This window comes from Muscardinus avellanarius (assembly GCF_963383645.1).
Source record: "Muscardinus avellanarius genome assembly, chromosome: 10".
Taxonomy (NCBI): domain Eukaryota; kingdom Metazoa; phylum Chordata; class Mammalia; order Rodentia; family Gliridae; genus Muscardinus; species Muscardinus avellanarius.
In genome coordinates this window covers 66,404,389-66,422,126 of record NC_137796.1, presented here as the reverse complement: position 1 = coordinate 66,422,126, position 17,738 = coordinate 66,404,389, and the positions used below count along the sequence as shown (strand labels likewise).

General features: G+C 48.1%; 1 protein-coding gene across 1 annotated transcript; it reads left to right on the top strand.

The window, feature by feature from the left end:
• Window positions 1–430: 430 nt before the first annotated feature.
• Window positions 431–13,829, top strand: LOC308268641 (uncharacterized protein C19orf85; the record flags this gene model as incomplete). Its single annotated transcript, XM_080703754.1, has 2 exons — window positions 431–603; window positions 13,316–13,829. The coding sequence occupies 2 exons, from the start codon at window positions 431–433 to the stop codon at window positions 13,827–13,829; spliced, it is 687 nt and encodes a 228-aa protein (XP_080559880.1).
• Window positions 13,830–17,738: the final 3,909 nt, after the last annotated feature.

The window sequence follows — 17,738 nt, the reverse complement described above, 5'->3', positions numbered from 1 at the left end:
TCCCCTCGACTCCAATTAAAGGTCCTTAACACTAATCGCTGTGGTTGACTTGCTCCTGGCCTGGCCTCCTTAACAAGGCCTTTGTCCCCTTAATTGGCTATCTCCAGGCGCTTTTCTCTGTCCCCCCACCTACGAGCCCCTGTCCTATATCCCAGGTCCAACTATGTGCTAATTGGGCACCTGGGAGGCGCACAGGAAGCCCCTTCCCTCCCCACCCCTTGCCTTCCCTATATCAGCCCCTCACCTGCAGCTCCGGGAGGTAGGCACCAGTTAGGGCTCAGAGGGAGATCTTATCCTAATTCCCAAGGCTGACCCTCCCCTCCTCCTGGCAGCGCCCTGCCCTCCATCCACCCGCCCCTCCTCACAGGTTTTGGAGGGGTGCTTTCTAATTAGCAGCATAGTGGTAGTTATATGCCAGCGCATCTCAGCCATGCACCCCGGAATCCCCGCAGCCCCTGGGGTCTCTGAGCCTGGCCCCCGAGAGCTGTGCGCCTTTGTGAGTGGGGCGGCAATCCACATGCTTCGGGCCCTGCAACCCCGGCGTACCCGACCCCCCAAGAGGAGGCCCAACCACAGAAGATTCCTGCACAACCAAATCTGCAGGTGAGGGGTGGGAGGTGGGGAGAGAGGACAAGCTGGGTGGCGGGCAGCTGGGTGGCGGGCAGCGGGAAGAAAGGCCAGAGACCTTGGTTTGGGGGAGACTGGGCTCCCAAAAGGATGAGACCCCAGAAATAGATTCAAGCACCATGCATTTATTGAGTGCCTACTATGTGCTAGGCCTGGACCAACCCCAGACACCTATCACTGAGCAAAGCAGATGAAATTCCCAACTGCACAGAGCTTGGGTCTCTGTGAGGGTGACAGATGGCAAGAAATGACCCAGATAAATAAGTAAAAAGTATGTTGCCTCCACATGGATGACCCTTGAAAACACAATGCTAAAGGAAAGAAATCAGAGAAAAAAGCACATCGTGTAGGATCTCATGTGATGAAACGTCCAGGCCAGGCACATCCATAGAGAAAAAAGCAGCCGGGTGTGGTGGCACACAGCTGTAATCCCAGAACCTAGGAGGCTGAGACAGGAGAACCACAGCTTCAAGGACAGCCTCAGCATCATAGAAAGACTTTCAGCAACCTAGCAAGACCCTGTTTCAAAATAAAAAAGTAAAATAGGGCTGGGAGTGTAGCTTAGAGGTAAAATGTCTCTTGGTTCAATCCTCAGTACCACAGAGAGAGAGAGAGAGAGAGAGAGAGAGAGAGAGAGAGAGAGAGAGAGAGATATCAAGGGTGAAGGTGAGGCCAAATAGAGGCTGCCTGGGGGAAAGGGGAGGTTATTAACAGGGAAAGGGGTTTCCTTTTGGGGTGAGGAGAGTTCTGGAACTAATTAGAGGTGGTGGTTACACACATTACAAATACATCAAATGCCACTGAAACTACACACTTTTTCTGTGTGTGTGTGTGTGTGTGTGTGTGTGTGTGTGTGTATACTAGGGATGGAACCCAGGGTCATTCTACCTTCAAGCTGCACCCCAGTTATTTTGGGGCAGTACTGAAGATTGAACCCAAGGGAATTCTACCTCTGAGTACACCCCCAGCCCTATTATTTATTTATTTATTTATTTATTTATTTATTTATTATTTTTGTGGTACTGGGAATGGAACCCAGGGGCATTCTAACTCCAAGCTACACCTCAGCCCTATTTTTTATTCTTTGTTTTTGAAACAAGGTCTCACTAAGTTGCGGAGGGCTTCAGTAAGTAGCTGAGGGTGGCCGAGAACCTATGATCTCCAGTCTCAGCCTCCCAAATGCCGGGGATTACAAGGGTGCGCCACTAGGCTCAGCTGGAAACACACTGTTTTAAAAATAAAAAATAAAAGCCAGGCGTAGTGGCGCTGAGGGTCCCTCTAAGTCGCTGAAGCTGGCCTTGAATCTGTGATCCTTCTGCCTCAGCCTTCCAAATACTGGGAATACAGGAATCCACCACCACACCCAACTAAAATGGGGGATTTTGTGTGCATTTTAACTCAATCCAATAAGTGAGCCAATACACCCAGGCAGACTGTTCTTTACCACTAGTTAGTCCTGCCTGGACACAGCTTCCCCAGGGACTTGGTGGTGATGGTGATGATGATGGTGATGGAGATGATAGTGGTGGTGGTAGGGATAATGATGGTGGTGATTATGATATTAGCTTCAAAAACTATGGGATGTTAGTGATGGTGATGATGGTGATGATGACGATGGTTGTGATGTTTGTGATGATGGTGCTGATGGGGATTGTAATATCTGGTTCAAGAAGTATTATGAGCCAGGCGTGGTGGTGCACGCTTGTAATCCCAGCATTCGGGAGGCTGAGACTGGAGGATTGCGGTTCGCGGACAGCCTCAGCTACTTAGTGAGGCCCTCTGCAACTCAGTGAGACCCGGTTTCAAAATAAAGAATAAAAAATAGGACAGGGGGTGTAGCTTGGCGGTTGAAAGCCCCTGGGTTCCATCCCCAGACCCGCAAAGAAAAAAAAAAAAAAAAGAGAAGTATTATGCAGGCTGGGCATGGTGGCGCACACTTGTAATCCCAGCATTTGGGAGGCTGAAACCAGAGGATCGCGGTTTGCAGCCAGCCTCAGCTACTTAGTGAGGCCCCTTGCAACGCAGTGAGATCTGGTTTCAAAATAAAGAATAAAAGCCAGGCGTGGTGGCGCATGCTTGTAATTCCCGGGCTTGGGAGGTGGTGACAGGAGGATCACACAGGTTCGTAGCCAGCTGCACTGGTTTAAGAGACCCTGTTTCAAAAATATAAAATAGGTCTGGGAGTGTAGCCCGGAGGTAGAAGGGCTTCCAGGAACCCCAGTACCACCACTAATAATAATAATAATAATAATAATAATAATAATAATAATAATAAATAAAGAATAAAAAAAATAGGGCTGGGGGGTGTAGCTTGGAGTTAGAATGCCCCTGGGCTCCATCCCCAGTACCAAAAAAAAAAAAGTATTATGCATTGATAGTGATGGTGATGGTGGCGATGGTGATGAGGGTGGTAGTGATGATGGTGATCATGGTGATAGTGATGCTCGTCGTCATGGTGGTGAGGTTGGTGGTGATGGTGATTGTAATATCAGGTTCGAGGAGTATGTAGTGATGGTGATGATGGTGATGATAATGGTAGTGGTGATGACGATGGCTGTGCTGATGGAAGTGATGCTGTGATACTGGTGGCAAGGACTATGTGGTGATAGTGATGCTGATGTGGATGGTAAGAAAGACAGCAGTGATGATGACCATAGTGATGGTGGCGGTGATGATGGTAACACTTAACACGTATAAGGCAGTAAGCACTTTTGTATTAACCTCACATACCAATCTTGGAAGGCAGGTGTTATTTAATCCTGATTTATCTGATGAGAAACCGGAGGCACAGAAGCTCTAATGAGAAAACTCTTTCCTTTCTTCCTTTCTTCCTTCCTTCTCCTTCTCCTTCTCCATTTTATTCTTCTTTTCTGCACTAAAGTTTGAATCCAGGTGTGTTCTACCTCTGAGATACACCCCTAACCCTATTTTATTATTTTATTTTATTCTTACTTGTGGTACTAGTGCTTGAACCCTGGGGAGTTCTACCTCTGAGCTACACACTCAACACTTTTTACTTTTTTTTTTTTTGGTGGTACTGGGGGTGGAACCCAGAGGCTTTGTACCCCCGTGCTATACTGCCAGCCCTATTTTATATTTTATTTGGAAACAGGTCTCACTAAATTGCTGAGAGCCTCACTAAGTAGCTAAGGCTGGATTCGAACCTGTACTATCCTCCGGTCTCAGCCTCCCAAGTGTGCACCACCACGCCCGGATTTTTACTTTTTGTTTTGAATTAAAGTCTCTCTAGGTTACTGAGAGTCTTGCTAAGTTGCCAAAACTGGCCTAAAACCTGCAATCCTCCTGTCGCAGCCTCCCAAGTACCAGGACTACAGGCATGTGCCACCACACCCAGCAAAGAGCCACTTTTCTATAAATAGATTATTTCAACCTGGTGTGGTGGTGCACGCTTGTCATCCCAGCATTCAGGAGGTGGAGACTGGAGGATCGCAGTTCATGGACAGCCCCAGCTACTTAGGCCCTCTGCAACTCAGTAAGACCCTGTTTCAAAATAAAGAATAAGGCCTGGCATGGTGGTGCATGCTTGTAATCCCCGCACTTGGGAGGTGGAGACAGGAGGATCACGCAGGTTCGAAGCCAGCCTTGCTGGCTTAAGAGACCCTGTTTCCAAATAAAAATAAAAAATAGGTCTGGGAGTGTACCCCAGAGTTGGAAGGGTTCCATCCCCAGTACCACCAAAAAAAATAAATAAACAAAAAATAAAAAATAGGGCAGGGGCCGGGCGTGGTGGCGCACACTTGTAATCCCCACACTTGGGAGGCGTAGACAGGAGGATCATGCAGGTTCAAAGCCAGCCTCGCTGGTTTAAGAGACCCTGTTTCCAAATAAAAATATAAAAATAGGTCTGGGAGTGTAGCCCAGAGGTAGAAGGGTTTCCAGGAACCCCAGTACCACCAAAAAAAAAAAAAGGGGGGGGGCAGGGGGTGTAGCTCAGAGTTGGAATGCTCCTGGGTTCCATCCCCACACCAGCAAAAATAAAAATAAATAAATAGGTTATTTCTCCCAACCTATCCAAAACCTTGCCCCAGGAGATCTTAAGACCAAATTTGAATAAATGGTACTGTGTGCAACCTAACCACGGCCCCCAACACGCTAAGCCTCCCTCCCACCAGAATGCCCCATCACCACCGACCACTGAGGAGGAAAACACACATCTCCCAAACAGAGCATCTAGCCTGTGTCCTGGAGCCACCTTCTAACACCTTTGAGCCCCTGTCAACTGTTCCAGGAGCCCCTTGCCATTTTTGCTCCCTCCCCAGGGCCCCTGCATAGCGCCATGTCCCCTGTCTAGCCCCTGGGCTGATGCTTCCCATCAGTCACAGATTCTCTGCACTTTCCCCTCTGCGGAGCAGGTTTCTGCTGTCAGCATCTGTGGCAGTTCCTCCCTGGTGTAAGGCTCTGCCCTGGGCTCCCCAGAGATACTCAGTCCACCCACCACCATGGCCTGGAGGGCAGCCTCAGAGCATATTTCCCTGGGGACCCAGCTCAGCCTGAGCAAATCCAGGTCACAGGCGAGCTGTCCTCAGCATCTTTCCCCTGCCTGCCTCCTCCCCCAAGCTCCTCAGGCCCTGCTCCCTTGGGGACTTGTCCCACCAATGCATATGGATTTTTTACTTTTTATTGTGAAAACTTTTAAACTTAAAGAAAAGTCATAGCTGTTATGTGGTATAGAATTTCTCAAAGTGGCTCCAAATTCGGCCTTTAAACCAATAGTATCACCCAGAAACTTGTTAGAAATGCAGAGTCTCGCCAGGCGTGGTGGCGCACACTTGTAATCCCCGCACTTGGGAGGCGGAGACAGGAGGATCGTACAGGTTCGAAGCCAGCCCCTCTGGCTTAAGAGGCCCTGTTTCCAAATAAAATATAAAATAGGTCTGGGAGTGTAGCCTGGAGGTAGAAGGGTTCCATCCCCAGTACCACAAAAGAAGAAGAAGAAGAAGAAGAAGAAGAAGGAGGAGGAGGAGGAGGAGGAGGAGGAGGAGGAGGAGGAGGAGGAGGAGGAGGAGAAGTAGAAGAAGAAGAAGAAGAAGAAGAAGGAGGAGGAGGAGGAGGAGGAGGAGGAGGAGGAGGAGAAGAAGAAGAAGAAGAAGAAGAAGAAGAAGAAGAAGAAGAAGAAGAAGAAGAAGAAGAAGAAGGAGAAGGAGAAGGAGAAGAGTCGTCGTCTCAGGTGGGATATGGGGAGAAATACACCAAGTGTGCATATATTTATGTGTGTGTATATGCATGTGTGCATTCATGCATGTGGAGTACACACAGACTACTGGGGATTGAACCCAGGGACGTTCTATATCCAAGCTACACCCAGCCCTTTTTATTTTTTGTTTCAATACAGGATCTAGCTAAACTACTGAGGGTGTTCTCAAACCTGCCATCCTCTGTCTCAGCCTCCCAAGTATAGGGATTACAGGTGTGTGCCACCATGCCTAGCTTATATGTTACTCTGAACCTCAGTATGATGTATAATTAGAGTGTACCAATGAAAGTATGAAAACAAAGAAATGCAGCATCTCAGGCCCCACCCCCAGCCTGTAGAAGCAGAAACTGGGGGCTCCAGCTAGGAGCCTGTTTATAAAACAACTGCAGGTAGTTCTGATGCCTGTTCAAGCCTAAGAACCAGTGGTCCCATCACTCATATACCCAGCACTACTATCCATTGTTCAGGTTTCACTGTTGACAGTAGTTGGCATATTTCATACACACACACACACACACACACACACACACACACACACACACACACACACATTGCTGTTTTTTGCTGTGCTGTGGATGGAACTCAGGGCCTGGCATATAGCAAGTGCTTTACACACACACACACACACACACACACACACACACACACACACACACACACTTTTTGCAGTTTTGGGGATGACCCAGGAGCATTCTACCTCCGAGCTATATACCCAGCCCAAATTTTTATTCTTTTTTTTTTTTTTTTTTTTGATCTGGGGATGGAACCCAGAGACATTTGACCTCTGAGCTACACCCTCTGCCCTATTTTTTATTCTTTATTTTGAAACAGGGTCTCACTAAGTTGTGGAGGGCCTCACTAAGTAGCTGAGGCTGTACGTGAACTACGATCCTCCTGTCTCAACCTCCCAAATGCTGGGATTACAAAGCGTGCACCACCATGCCCAGTTTATTCTATTTATTTATTTATTTATTTATTTATTTATTTATTTATTTGGTGGTACTGGGGGTGGAACCCAGAGGCTTTCTACCTCTGGGCTATGCTCCCATACCTATTTTATATTTTATTTGGAAACAGGGTCTCACTAAGTTTCTGAGAGCCTCACTCAGTAGCAGAGGCTGGCTTCGAACCCGTGCAATTCTCCTGTCTCAGCCTCCCAAGCACGGGGATTACAAGCGTGCGCCACCACGCCCGGCTTATTCTTTATTTTGAAACAGCGTCTCACTGAGTTGTAAAGGGCCTCACGAAGTAGCTGAGGCTGTCCAAGAACCACAATCCTCCTGTCTCAGCCTCCTGAATGCTGAGATTACAAGCGTGTGCCACCATACCTGGCCCCAGCCCTATTTTTTATTCTTTATTTTGAAACAAGGTCTCATTGAGTTGCAGAGGGCTTCACTAAGTAGCTGAGGCTGGCCATGAACCTGCGATTCTCCTGTCTCAGCCTCCTAAGTACTGGGATTACAAGTGTGGGCTACCATGCCCAGCTTTCCTTCATCTATATTTTAAAAATAACTTAAAGTAAATCACAAATGCCATGACTCTTTGGCCCTAAAACCTAGTTATCATTTATACTTGGTTTGTTCAAGTTAGGGCTCCATCAAGAATCATACGTTGCATCTGGTTGTTAGGTATCTTAAACCAACCTCCCTCCCTTCATCCTGTCACCTAAACTGCCCTTCCATATCTGAAGGATCCCCTAAGGGCTAAGAGCAGAAATAGCTTTCTTGGCCTCAAGGATAGTTCCAGGCCAGTAGATATCACAAACTTACCTAAGAGCCAGATTTATTTATTTATTTATTTATTTATTTATTTATTTATATACTGGGGATTGAACGCAAGGATGCTTTGCCACTGAAATATACTCCTAGCCCTTTTTATTTTCTTGCTTGCTTGCTTGCTTGCTTGCTTTATTTATTGGTGGTACTAAGGGTGGAGCCCAGGGGCTTTTCTGCTTCTAGGCTATACTGCCAGACCTATTTTATACTTTATTTGAAAACAGGGTTTGACTAAGTTGCTGAGAGCCTCACTAAGTAGCTGAGGCTGGCTTCAAACCTGTATGATCTTCCTGTCTCAGCCGCCCAAGCACTGGGATTACAAGCGTGCGCCACCATGCCCAGCTCAGCCCTTTTTATTTTGAAACAGGGTTTTGCTAAGTTGCTGAGCCTGGCCTCACACCTGTGATCCTGCTGTCTTAGCTTCACAAGTCCTTGTATTACAGGTGTGCACCACAGTGCCCAACTCAGGTAGGGGTGTGTGTGTGTGTGTTCCTGGGGATTGAACCCAGGGGTATTCTACCATTCTACCTCTAATCTACACCCCAATTCTATTTATTCTTTTTTTTTTTTGAAACAGGGTTTTGCTAAACTGTTGAGGTTGACTGCAAACCTGTGATCCTCCTGTCTCAGCCCAGTCCTAGGATTACAAGTGTGCACCACCACATCCGGCTTCAGGTATCTTTTTGATTGTAGCAAAATTCACCATTTTAACCACTTTAGAGCATACAATGCAGTGGCATTTCAAACATTCACAGTGTTACCAGCCACCACTTCTGTCTAGTTCTAGTACATTTGCATAACTCCTATTAAGCAGATCCCCCCAATCTCCCCCCACCCCTGGAAAACCACTGATCTGCTTTCTGTCTCTTGGGGTTTGCCTATTCTATATATTTTATACAAATTGAATAAAATATATCATATATATATATATATGTGTGTGTGTGTGTGTATATATATATATATATATATATATACACATATACATATACATATATACACATACATACATATACTGGGGATGGAACCCAGGGGCATTCTATCTCCAAGCTACACCCCCCAGCCCTATTTTTTATTCCTTATTTTGAAACAGGGCCTCACTAATTAGCTGAGGCTGGCCATGAACCTACGATCCTCCTGCCTCAGCCTCCCAAGTACTGGGATTACAAGTGCGCTCCACCACGCCTGGCTTCAGATATATTTTCAATAAACTTTTTATGGAAGTTAAGGGCGTGCGCGCGCGCGCACACACACACACACACACACACACACACACACACACACTAGGTGCAGATCTCCATGAATTTCTCAAGTGTAATTCATATGCAGATTCAGGAGCAGAGTGCCTGTGGCTTCTCCCTCCCCTGGGCCACCATCCTGCCTTCTCTTCCCGTGGATTAGCTCAGCCGGTTTTCAAGCTTTATAGGTGGATGGAATGTACTACCTGTGTGCCTCGCAGCTCTCATGCATCACTGGGTTTGTGTATTAGTTTGCGGGAGCTGCCATAACCAAGTGCCACAGACTGTGTGGCTTAAGCAATAGACATTTAGCCCGGCGTGGTGGCGCACGCTTGTAATCCCCGAGCTTGGGAGGTGGAGACAGGAGGATCGCGCTGGTTCGAAGCCAGCCACGCTGGCTTAAGAGATCCTGTTTCCAAATAAAAATATAAAAATAGGTCTGGGAGTGTAGCCCGGAGGTAGAAGGGCTTCCAGGAACCCCAGTACCACCACCACCAACAACAAAAAAACCTAAAACAAACAAACCAAAACAAACAAACAAACAAACAAACATTTATTCTCTTCCAGTTCTAGAGGTGGGCATGGGCATGCTGGTTTCCTCTGACCACTCTCTCCTGCGCCTGCAGATAGCTGTCTCCTCCCCTGACCCACATGCTTTTCCCTCATTTTACCTTAAACCCCTTTCTAAAGGCTGGACCAGCAAACACAGTCACATCTGCCTTGCTCAGGGTTAGGACTTCAGTTTAAGAATTTGGAGGACACTGCCTTGGGAGGCTGAAGCACAGGTTTAAGGCTAGCCTCAGTAGTGTGTGTGTGTGTGTGTGTGTGTGTGTGTGTGTGTGTAAGAGAGACAGACAGATACACACACACACACACACACACACACACACACACACACACACGGGATTAAACCCAGAGGTATTCTACCTCTGAGCTACACCCCCAGACTTATTTTACTTTTATTTGGAAACAGGGTCTCCCTAGGTTTAATGAGGGTCTCACTACTTGCTGAAACTGTCCTCAAATCAGTGATCTTCCTGTGTCAGCCTCCCAAACACTGGGATTACAAGCTTGTGCCACTAAGAGCAGCTAGCCTCAGCAATTTAGTGAGACTGTGTTTCAAAATAAAAAAATAAGCCAGGCATTGTGGAGTATGCTTGTAATCCCACTACTTGGGAGGCTAAGACTGGAGGATTGCAAGTTTGTTTTGTTTTCCTGTGGTACTCAGGGTGGAACCCAAGGGCTTTTCTACCTCCAGGCTATATTCCCAGACCTATTTTATATTTTATTTGGAAACAAGGTTTCACTAAATTGCTGAGAGCCTCACTAAGTAGCTGAGGCTGGCTTCAAACCTGTGTGATTCTCCTTCTCAGTCTCCCAAGCACTGGGATTACAAGCGTGTGCCACTATGCCCAGCTGTAGGATTGCAAGTTTGAGCCCAGCTTCAGCAATTTAGTGAGACCCTGTTTCAAAGTAAAAAATAAAATCGGGCTGGAAGTGTACCTTAGAGGTAGAATACCCGTGATCTCAATCCCCAGTAACACACACACACACACACAAACACACACACACACACACACCACCAACAACAACAACAATAACAACAACAACAACAATAATAATAAATAAAACCCAGATGTGGTGGTACTTGCCTGTAATTCCAGTACTTGGGAGGCTGAGACAGGAGGATCACAGGTTTGAGGCCAGCCTCAACAACTTAGTGAGACCCTGCTTCAAAAATAAAATAAAAAGGGCTGGGGGTGTAGGTCAAAGGTAGAATGCCTCCAGGTTCAATCTTCAGTACCAATAAATAAATAAATAAATAAATAAACAAACAAATAAATAAATGGCTGAGTTGTAGCTCGGAGGTAGAATGCCATGGGGCTCAATCCTCAATCTCAATAGATAAATACATAATAAATAAAAATTAAAAGGGTCGGAGGTATAGCTCAGAAGTGGAGCACTCCTGGGCTCAATCTTCAACAACACAAGGGAAAAAAAGACTTCTGGATTCACTTCAACCCAGTTTGTGAGATCCATCCATATTGCTACTGAGAGGGTGGGAATGCTAAGTGGGAGATGAGAGTAATGGCTCCAGCAGTTGGAACATGCTGGAGACTCCAACCAGCAATTGATGGGGCTGCTGGGAAGTGGGCGGGGCTAACAGAATCAACTGGGCCTCTCCAACCAGTGATTGGTGAAGATGCTAAGAGGTGAGCAAGGCCAACAGAGTCCACAGGGCCTCCGCCATCCCACAGCACATCTTTGTGTGAGTGTGTGTGTGTGTGTGTGTGTGTGTGTGTGTGTGTGAGAGAGAGACAGAGTCAGAGGCAGACTGGATTTGTTTTGTTTTGTTTGTGGTACTGGGAACGGAACCTGGGAGCATTCTACCTCCGAGCTACACTCCCAGTCCTATAGTTTTTGAAACAGGATCTCACTAAATAGCTAAGGCTGTCCACTAACCATGATCCTCCGGTTTCAGCCTCCCCAATGTTGGGATTACAAGCGTGCCCCACCACGCCTGGCTCTCAGACTGGGATTTGAACCCAGGGCGTGGTGCACGCCAGGAAAGCTCTCCACCACTGAGCTACGTCCTCAAACCCCCCCCCCTTTTCTTTCCCCCTGGTATTGGTTTCCAAACAAAATATAAAATCAGGCTGGGGGTGGAGCTCAGTGGTAGAATGCCTCTGAATTTATTCCTCAGTACCACACCAAAAAAAACCCATTAAAATAAAAATAAAATAGGGCTGGGAGTGTAACACACACACACACACACACACACACACACGCGCGCAGTCTTTCCTTAAGACTGTGTGTGTGTGTGTGTGTGTGTGTGTGTGTGTGTGTTACTGAAGATGGAACCCAGGGGCATTCTACCTCTGAGCTAGACCCCCAACCCTATTTTTTATTCTTTATTTTGAAACAGGGTCTTACTGTGTTGCAAAGGGCCTAAGTAGCTGAGGCTGACCACGAACCACGATCCTCCTGTCTCAACATCCCAACTGCTGGGATTATAAACTTGTGCCACCATGCCTGGCTTCACTTTTTTTTTTTTTTTTTTTTTTGCAGTAGTTGAGATAAAACTCAGGAGCATTCTATCTCTGAACTATACCCTCAGCCCTATTTTTTATTCTTTATTTTGAATATTTTACTAAGTTGCAGAAGGGCTCACTAAGTAGCTGAGTCTGGCCGTGAACCTGAAATCCTCCTGTCTCAACCTCCCAAGTACCGGGATTACAAGTGTGCACCACCACACTCAGCTAATTTTTCACTCTTTTTTTTTTTTTTTTTTGGTGGTACTGGGGTTCCTGGAAGCCCTTCTACCTCCGGGCTACACTCCCAGACCTATTTTATATTTTTTTATTTGGAAACAGGGTCTCTTAAGCCACAGAGGTTGACTCCGAATCAGCGCGATCCTCCTGTCTCTGCCTCCCGAGTGCAGGGATTACAAGCGTGCGCCACCACGCCCGGCTTAATTTTTCACTTTTGTATGTTAGAATAGAGTCATAAACCGGGCATGGTGGTGCACGTTTGTAATCCCCGCACTTGGGAGGCTGAGACAGGAGGATCACACAGGTTCAAAGCCAGCCTCAGCTACTGTGAAGCTCTTAGCAACTTAGTAAGACCCTGTTTCCAAATAAAGCATAAAATAGGTCTGGAAGTATAGTCCAGAGGTAGAAAAGCCCCTGGGTTCCACCCCTAGTACCACACACACACATGCACACACATACACACACACACACACACACACACACACACACACAGAATTGAGTCATAAAAAATTGACAATGTCAAAAAATATGCACAGATAGCCAGATGTGGTGACACATGCTTGTAATCCCAGTACTTGAGAGGCCGATTCAGGAGGATCATAGGTTCAAGGCCAGCCTCAGCAATTTAGTGAGGCCCTTCACAACTTATTATAAAGCTGGGCCTGGTGGCACATGCCTGAAATCCTTGTACTTGGGAGGCTGAAACAGGAGGATTGCAAGTTTGGGGACAGGCTCAGCAAGTAATGAGACCTATTAATCTAGCGAGATCCTGTTTCCAAATAAAAAATTGGGTGAGGGTGTAGCTCAAAGGCAGATTGCCTCTGGCTTCAACCCCTGTGTCACAAAATAAATAAATAAAATTAAATAAAATTAAAAAGAGGTCTGGGGATGTAGCTTAGAGGTTAGAAAGCCCCTGGGTTCAATCCCCAGTACAAAAAATACAAACAAAACAAAACAGAAAAGCTACCAGAGCTGCCTTGTATAGTACAGGAAAAGTACAGCTATTCAAAGCATCCCTATGAATGGGGTCAGAAACATGAATTGTCAGACTCAAGAGAGTGAATCCAGAGGCACGGAGATTAGCATGGAGAAGGAAAATGGGGCTGGAAAGAAAGTACACATTTCTCTCCGGGATGTCAGGCAGGAGGGGAGCCCTTTGCGGTCACCCAGCTAACACCCGTCTCTCTGCAGGCAGTTTGCCAAGATTGAAGCTGCCACCCAGCGCCTGGCCCTATCCATCCTGTCCCAGGAGGCAACCCCCCAGAGACGGCCACCCCGAAGACCACCCTTGCCACCTCCATCCCCCTTCCTGGGGGTGGCCTGTGCTGTGGCCCCCACGGAGGCACCCCACTCCAGCCCCAGCCTGAGTCTTGCTGCACTGGACGCCTCCACCCTCGACCTCTTTGATGACATTGTGCTCAGCCCGGAGTGTCCCTCAGTGTCCTCTGACCTCTCCTCACAGCCTCTGACTGCTGATACTCCCCAGATGGCACCAGATGCGTCCTGTCACGCTCTGGGCCAGGGAGACCTGAGGCAGCTGGACCTGATGCGTGGTCCACATTTCTCTGACCCTCTGCCCCCCACCCAGCCTGCCCCAGAGGGAGGGCCTGAGTCTGGGCCTCTGGACTGGGGTTGGCTAGACAGGTGGGAGGCGCCTTGTGCTTGGGATTCTCAGGAGATCCTTGAGTGCTGGGGGACCCCATAATGACCAACCATAACCCTGCCCAGACCCCAGGACAAAGCGGGAGATTCTCTCTAGGAGCCCTCTGACCTGGCTCCTCCCTTCCTGACAGACCCTGGGAAAATAAACCAAGGGTGACTCCATCTCAGCTCTCAGTTTCAAGGGCCTTGGCCCAGGTCTGGGGCCCCACCTCTGCCCTTTGGGGGCCTCTTACCCTCGCTCCCCCACCTTCTCCCTTCTTCCCTCCCAGCCCCATTTTGGGTAACTGTGCTTCTGCTCACATTAAACTCATCTCTGCCTAATGTCTAGCTCTTCTTCATTATTCCGGGGACCCACTGAGTACCTAGATAGGGCCAGCGAGGTCAGCAGTGAACCAGGCAGGAAAGACCCCTGCTCTCCTGAAGCCCTGATTTGTGTTTGTTTGTGTGGAGGGATAATAAATGAGTAGGCAGAGAGGGTTTCACAAAGCAAAGTAAATTTCTAGTGTTAGGTTGGAATTTGAACTGTGATCAAAATAAAGTGGTGCATGGACCAGGTGCCTGCTTCCCATTGGGTGGTCAGGGAGGGTCTGGATGCTGACAGAGAAGAAGGCGGCCTTGGTAGGGCTGATAGAACTAGGCCCTTAATCTTTCCTGCAAGATTTTTCTTTTTTCTTTTCTTTTATCCTTCTTTCTTTCTTTCTTTCTTTTCTTTTCTTTTCTTTTTTCTTTTTTTTTTTTTTGTTGTTGTTGTTGGCAGTGAAGATTGAACTCAGGAGCATTCTGTCTCTGGGCTTATACCCCCAGCACTTTTTTTCTTTTTATATAATGTTGGGGATGAAACCCAGGGGCTTTCTACCTCCAAGCTACACCCTCAGCCCTATTTTTATTCTTTATTTTGAAACAGAGCCTCACTAAGTTGCAGAGAAATTCACTAAGTAGCTGACACTGGCCTCGAACCAGGATCCTCCTGTCTCAGGCTCCCAAGTACTAGGATTACAAGTGTGCACCACCATGCCTGGCATTATTATTATTGTTTCTTTGTTTGTTTTGGTACTTGGGATGGAACCCAGGGGCATTCTACTTCCGATCAACACCCTTAGCCCCATTTTTTTTCCTTTACTTTGAAACCGAGTCTCACTGAGTTGCAAAGGGCCTCGCTAAGTAGCTGAGGCTGTCCCCGAACCGCGATCCTCCAGTCTCAGCCTTCCAAATGCTGGGATTACAAGTGTGAACCACCATGCCTGGCTTATTTTTATTATAATTTGTTTTAAAACAAGATCTTGCTAAGTTATTGAGGATTTTGCTAACTTTCTTTTTTTTCTTTCTTTCTTTTTTTTTTTTTTTTTTGGTGGTACTTTCCTGGAAGCCCTTCTACCTCCGGGCTACACTCCCAGACCTATTTTTACATTTTCATTTTGGAAACAGGGTCTCCTGAGCCAGCGCGCTTGGCTGGCTTTGAACCTGCGTGATCCTCCTGTCTCCGCCTCCCAAGCGCGGGGATTACAAGCGTGCTCCACCACGCCCGGCAGGATTTTGCTAACTTTCTAAGGCTGGTCTTGAACCACCAGTCCTTCGCCTTTCAAATACTGGGATTATAGGTGTACACCATCACAGCCGGCTTCTGCAAGCATAAACGTGTGTGTGTGTGTGTGTGTGTGTGTGTGTGTGTGTGTGTGTGTGTGTAAATGTAACTGGGGACTGAACCCAGAGGCACGACCTCCGCGCTACATCCCCAGCACTTTTTTATTTGTTTTGTTTTGTTTTGGTGGTACTGGGGATGGAACCCTTCTACCTCCTGGCTACACTCTCAGAACTGTTTTATATTTTATTTGGAAACAGGGTCTCTTAAACCAGTGAGGCTGGCTTTGAACCTGTGCAATCCTCCTGTCTCCGCCTCACAAGCGCTGGGATCACAAGCGTGTGCCACCACGCCCGGCTTTTTTTTTTTTTTTTTTGGCGGGTCTGGGGGTAGAACCCAGGGACATTCGATCTCCGAGCTACACCCCCTGCCCTATTTTTTATTCTTTATTTTGAAACCGGGTCTCACTGAGTTGCAGAGGACCTCACTAAGTAGCTGAGGCTGTCCGCGAACCCGATCCTCCGGTCTCAGCCCCCCCGAATGCTGGGATTACAAGCGTGCGCACCACGCTCGGTTTATTTTGTTTTTGAAACGGGATCTCACTAGTTTTCTGAGGCTGGCCTTGAACCTGTGATACTCCGGTCTCATCCTCCCAAATACTGGAATTGCGGGCGTGCAAACCAAGCCCAGTTTCTGCAACCCTCTAACCGGAGAGCCGGTCTGAGCCACCGGGTTCGCAAGAGTCGATGGATCCGAAGTTACAGCGTGGCCCATTCCAACCCAACAGCAACCAGAGCCCAAGTTCTCCAGGCCCGCGCCCCTCCGCCCGGTGCTCGCCACTCACACCCTGTGCGGCTTTCTATTGGTCAGACTTGGGGTCTCTCCGCCCTATCTGCCGCTGCGGGCCAGTCGCGTGCTCAGCCTGACCGCCACGCCCACCCAGCGCATCATCGGGGGTGTGTCTCGTGAGACGGGCGCGGATTGGACGGGCGGCAGTGGGCCACAGGTCCCGCGGCGACCGGGACTTACGAGCGCGGAGGTAGCGGTGCGTGTTCGGGTCTCGCTGCGGGGACCCATCCAGCCCTCGGGTAAGTCCGCCCGCCACGCGCTGCCCCGAGGCCGGTCCTGCGGCCAGGAGGGAGGAGGCGGCGGCGCCCTGCCAGGGCCGAGGGGGCCCGGAGCTGGCGGCAGGCGGGTCCCAAGCCCTCTCCTCCGCGCTCTCGCATCCGCCTAGCGGGTGGGTGGGTTTGACCCACGTTTACTCCGAGGAGAAAATAGGTTTAGCGAGTGAAACTTGCCCAAGGTCAAGCAATCTGGTAGTCCGGCCCCAGAACTGGGTCCCGAGGGAAACAAACAGCTCCACCTCCTCCTGGTAGCCCGGAAATTTGGCCCGAGTCCTGCGGCCGGCCGTGGGTACTCCGCACCCGCTGGAGGTTAGCGAACCCCTCAACCCTCCTGCCCCTAACTCCACTCCTCGCTTCTTAGCCCCTCCACACTGTACACATACACTCTGGATGGGTAGTTTCTCCCCCAAAGCAGTTCCCCTTCCCCACGTTTCCATTTAATGCAGGCTTTCCACCGGCCCACCAAGTTCCTGTATTCTGCCCCCGGCTTTCCATCCCCTACTCTAGCGGACCCCAGTCCCAACCTGCTCTCTGGGGTTTGCTTCAGTCCAGCCCCACCGTAGTCATCCTTCTGTTTTTATCTTGAAACTTTATGGAAGTATACCACAAATACAGAAAGTAGTACCAATCACAAATACACTGTTCAAATAAAATTCCACAAAGTGGACACCCCAGTATAAACAGTGGGTGTTCCAGAATTTCCCCCAGAAGCCCCGAAAGGCTCTTGATTATTTTGACCTTTGTTGCCACAAACTGGTTTTAATGGATTTTGATTTTATGTACATATGTATTTGTTTACTCCAATACTGAGGATTGGATCCAGGATTTGGGATATACAAGCAAGGGCTCTACCATTGAGCTATGTCCCTAGCCCTTTGTATTTTGAGATAGGGTCTCCCTAAGTTGCCTAGGCTGGCTTGAAAATTGCCATCCAGCCTCCTGCCTTAGCCTTCTAAGTAGCTGAGATTACAAGTGTATGCCACCGCACCTGGCACCTACATTTTTTCACTTCTGTACAGCCTTTTGAGCATTGTCAAAAATTCAAACAATAGGGCACAGTGAAGGTCAAGTCCCAGGCACTCTCTGTAGCAAGATAACCATTTCCCCACTTGAGTTGTCTGGCCCTTGTGTCTGCCAGATATAGCAGATACCAGATACAGATAAAAGCAGTATAGATACGCCTTGACTTTTTTTTTTTCTTCCAAGACTGGGGATTGAACCCAGGAATGGCATTCTACCTCTGAGCTAT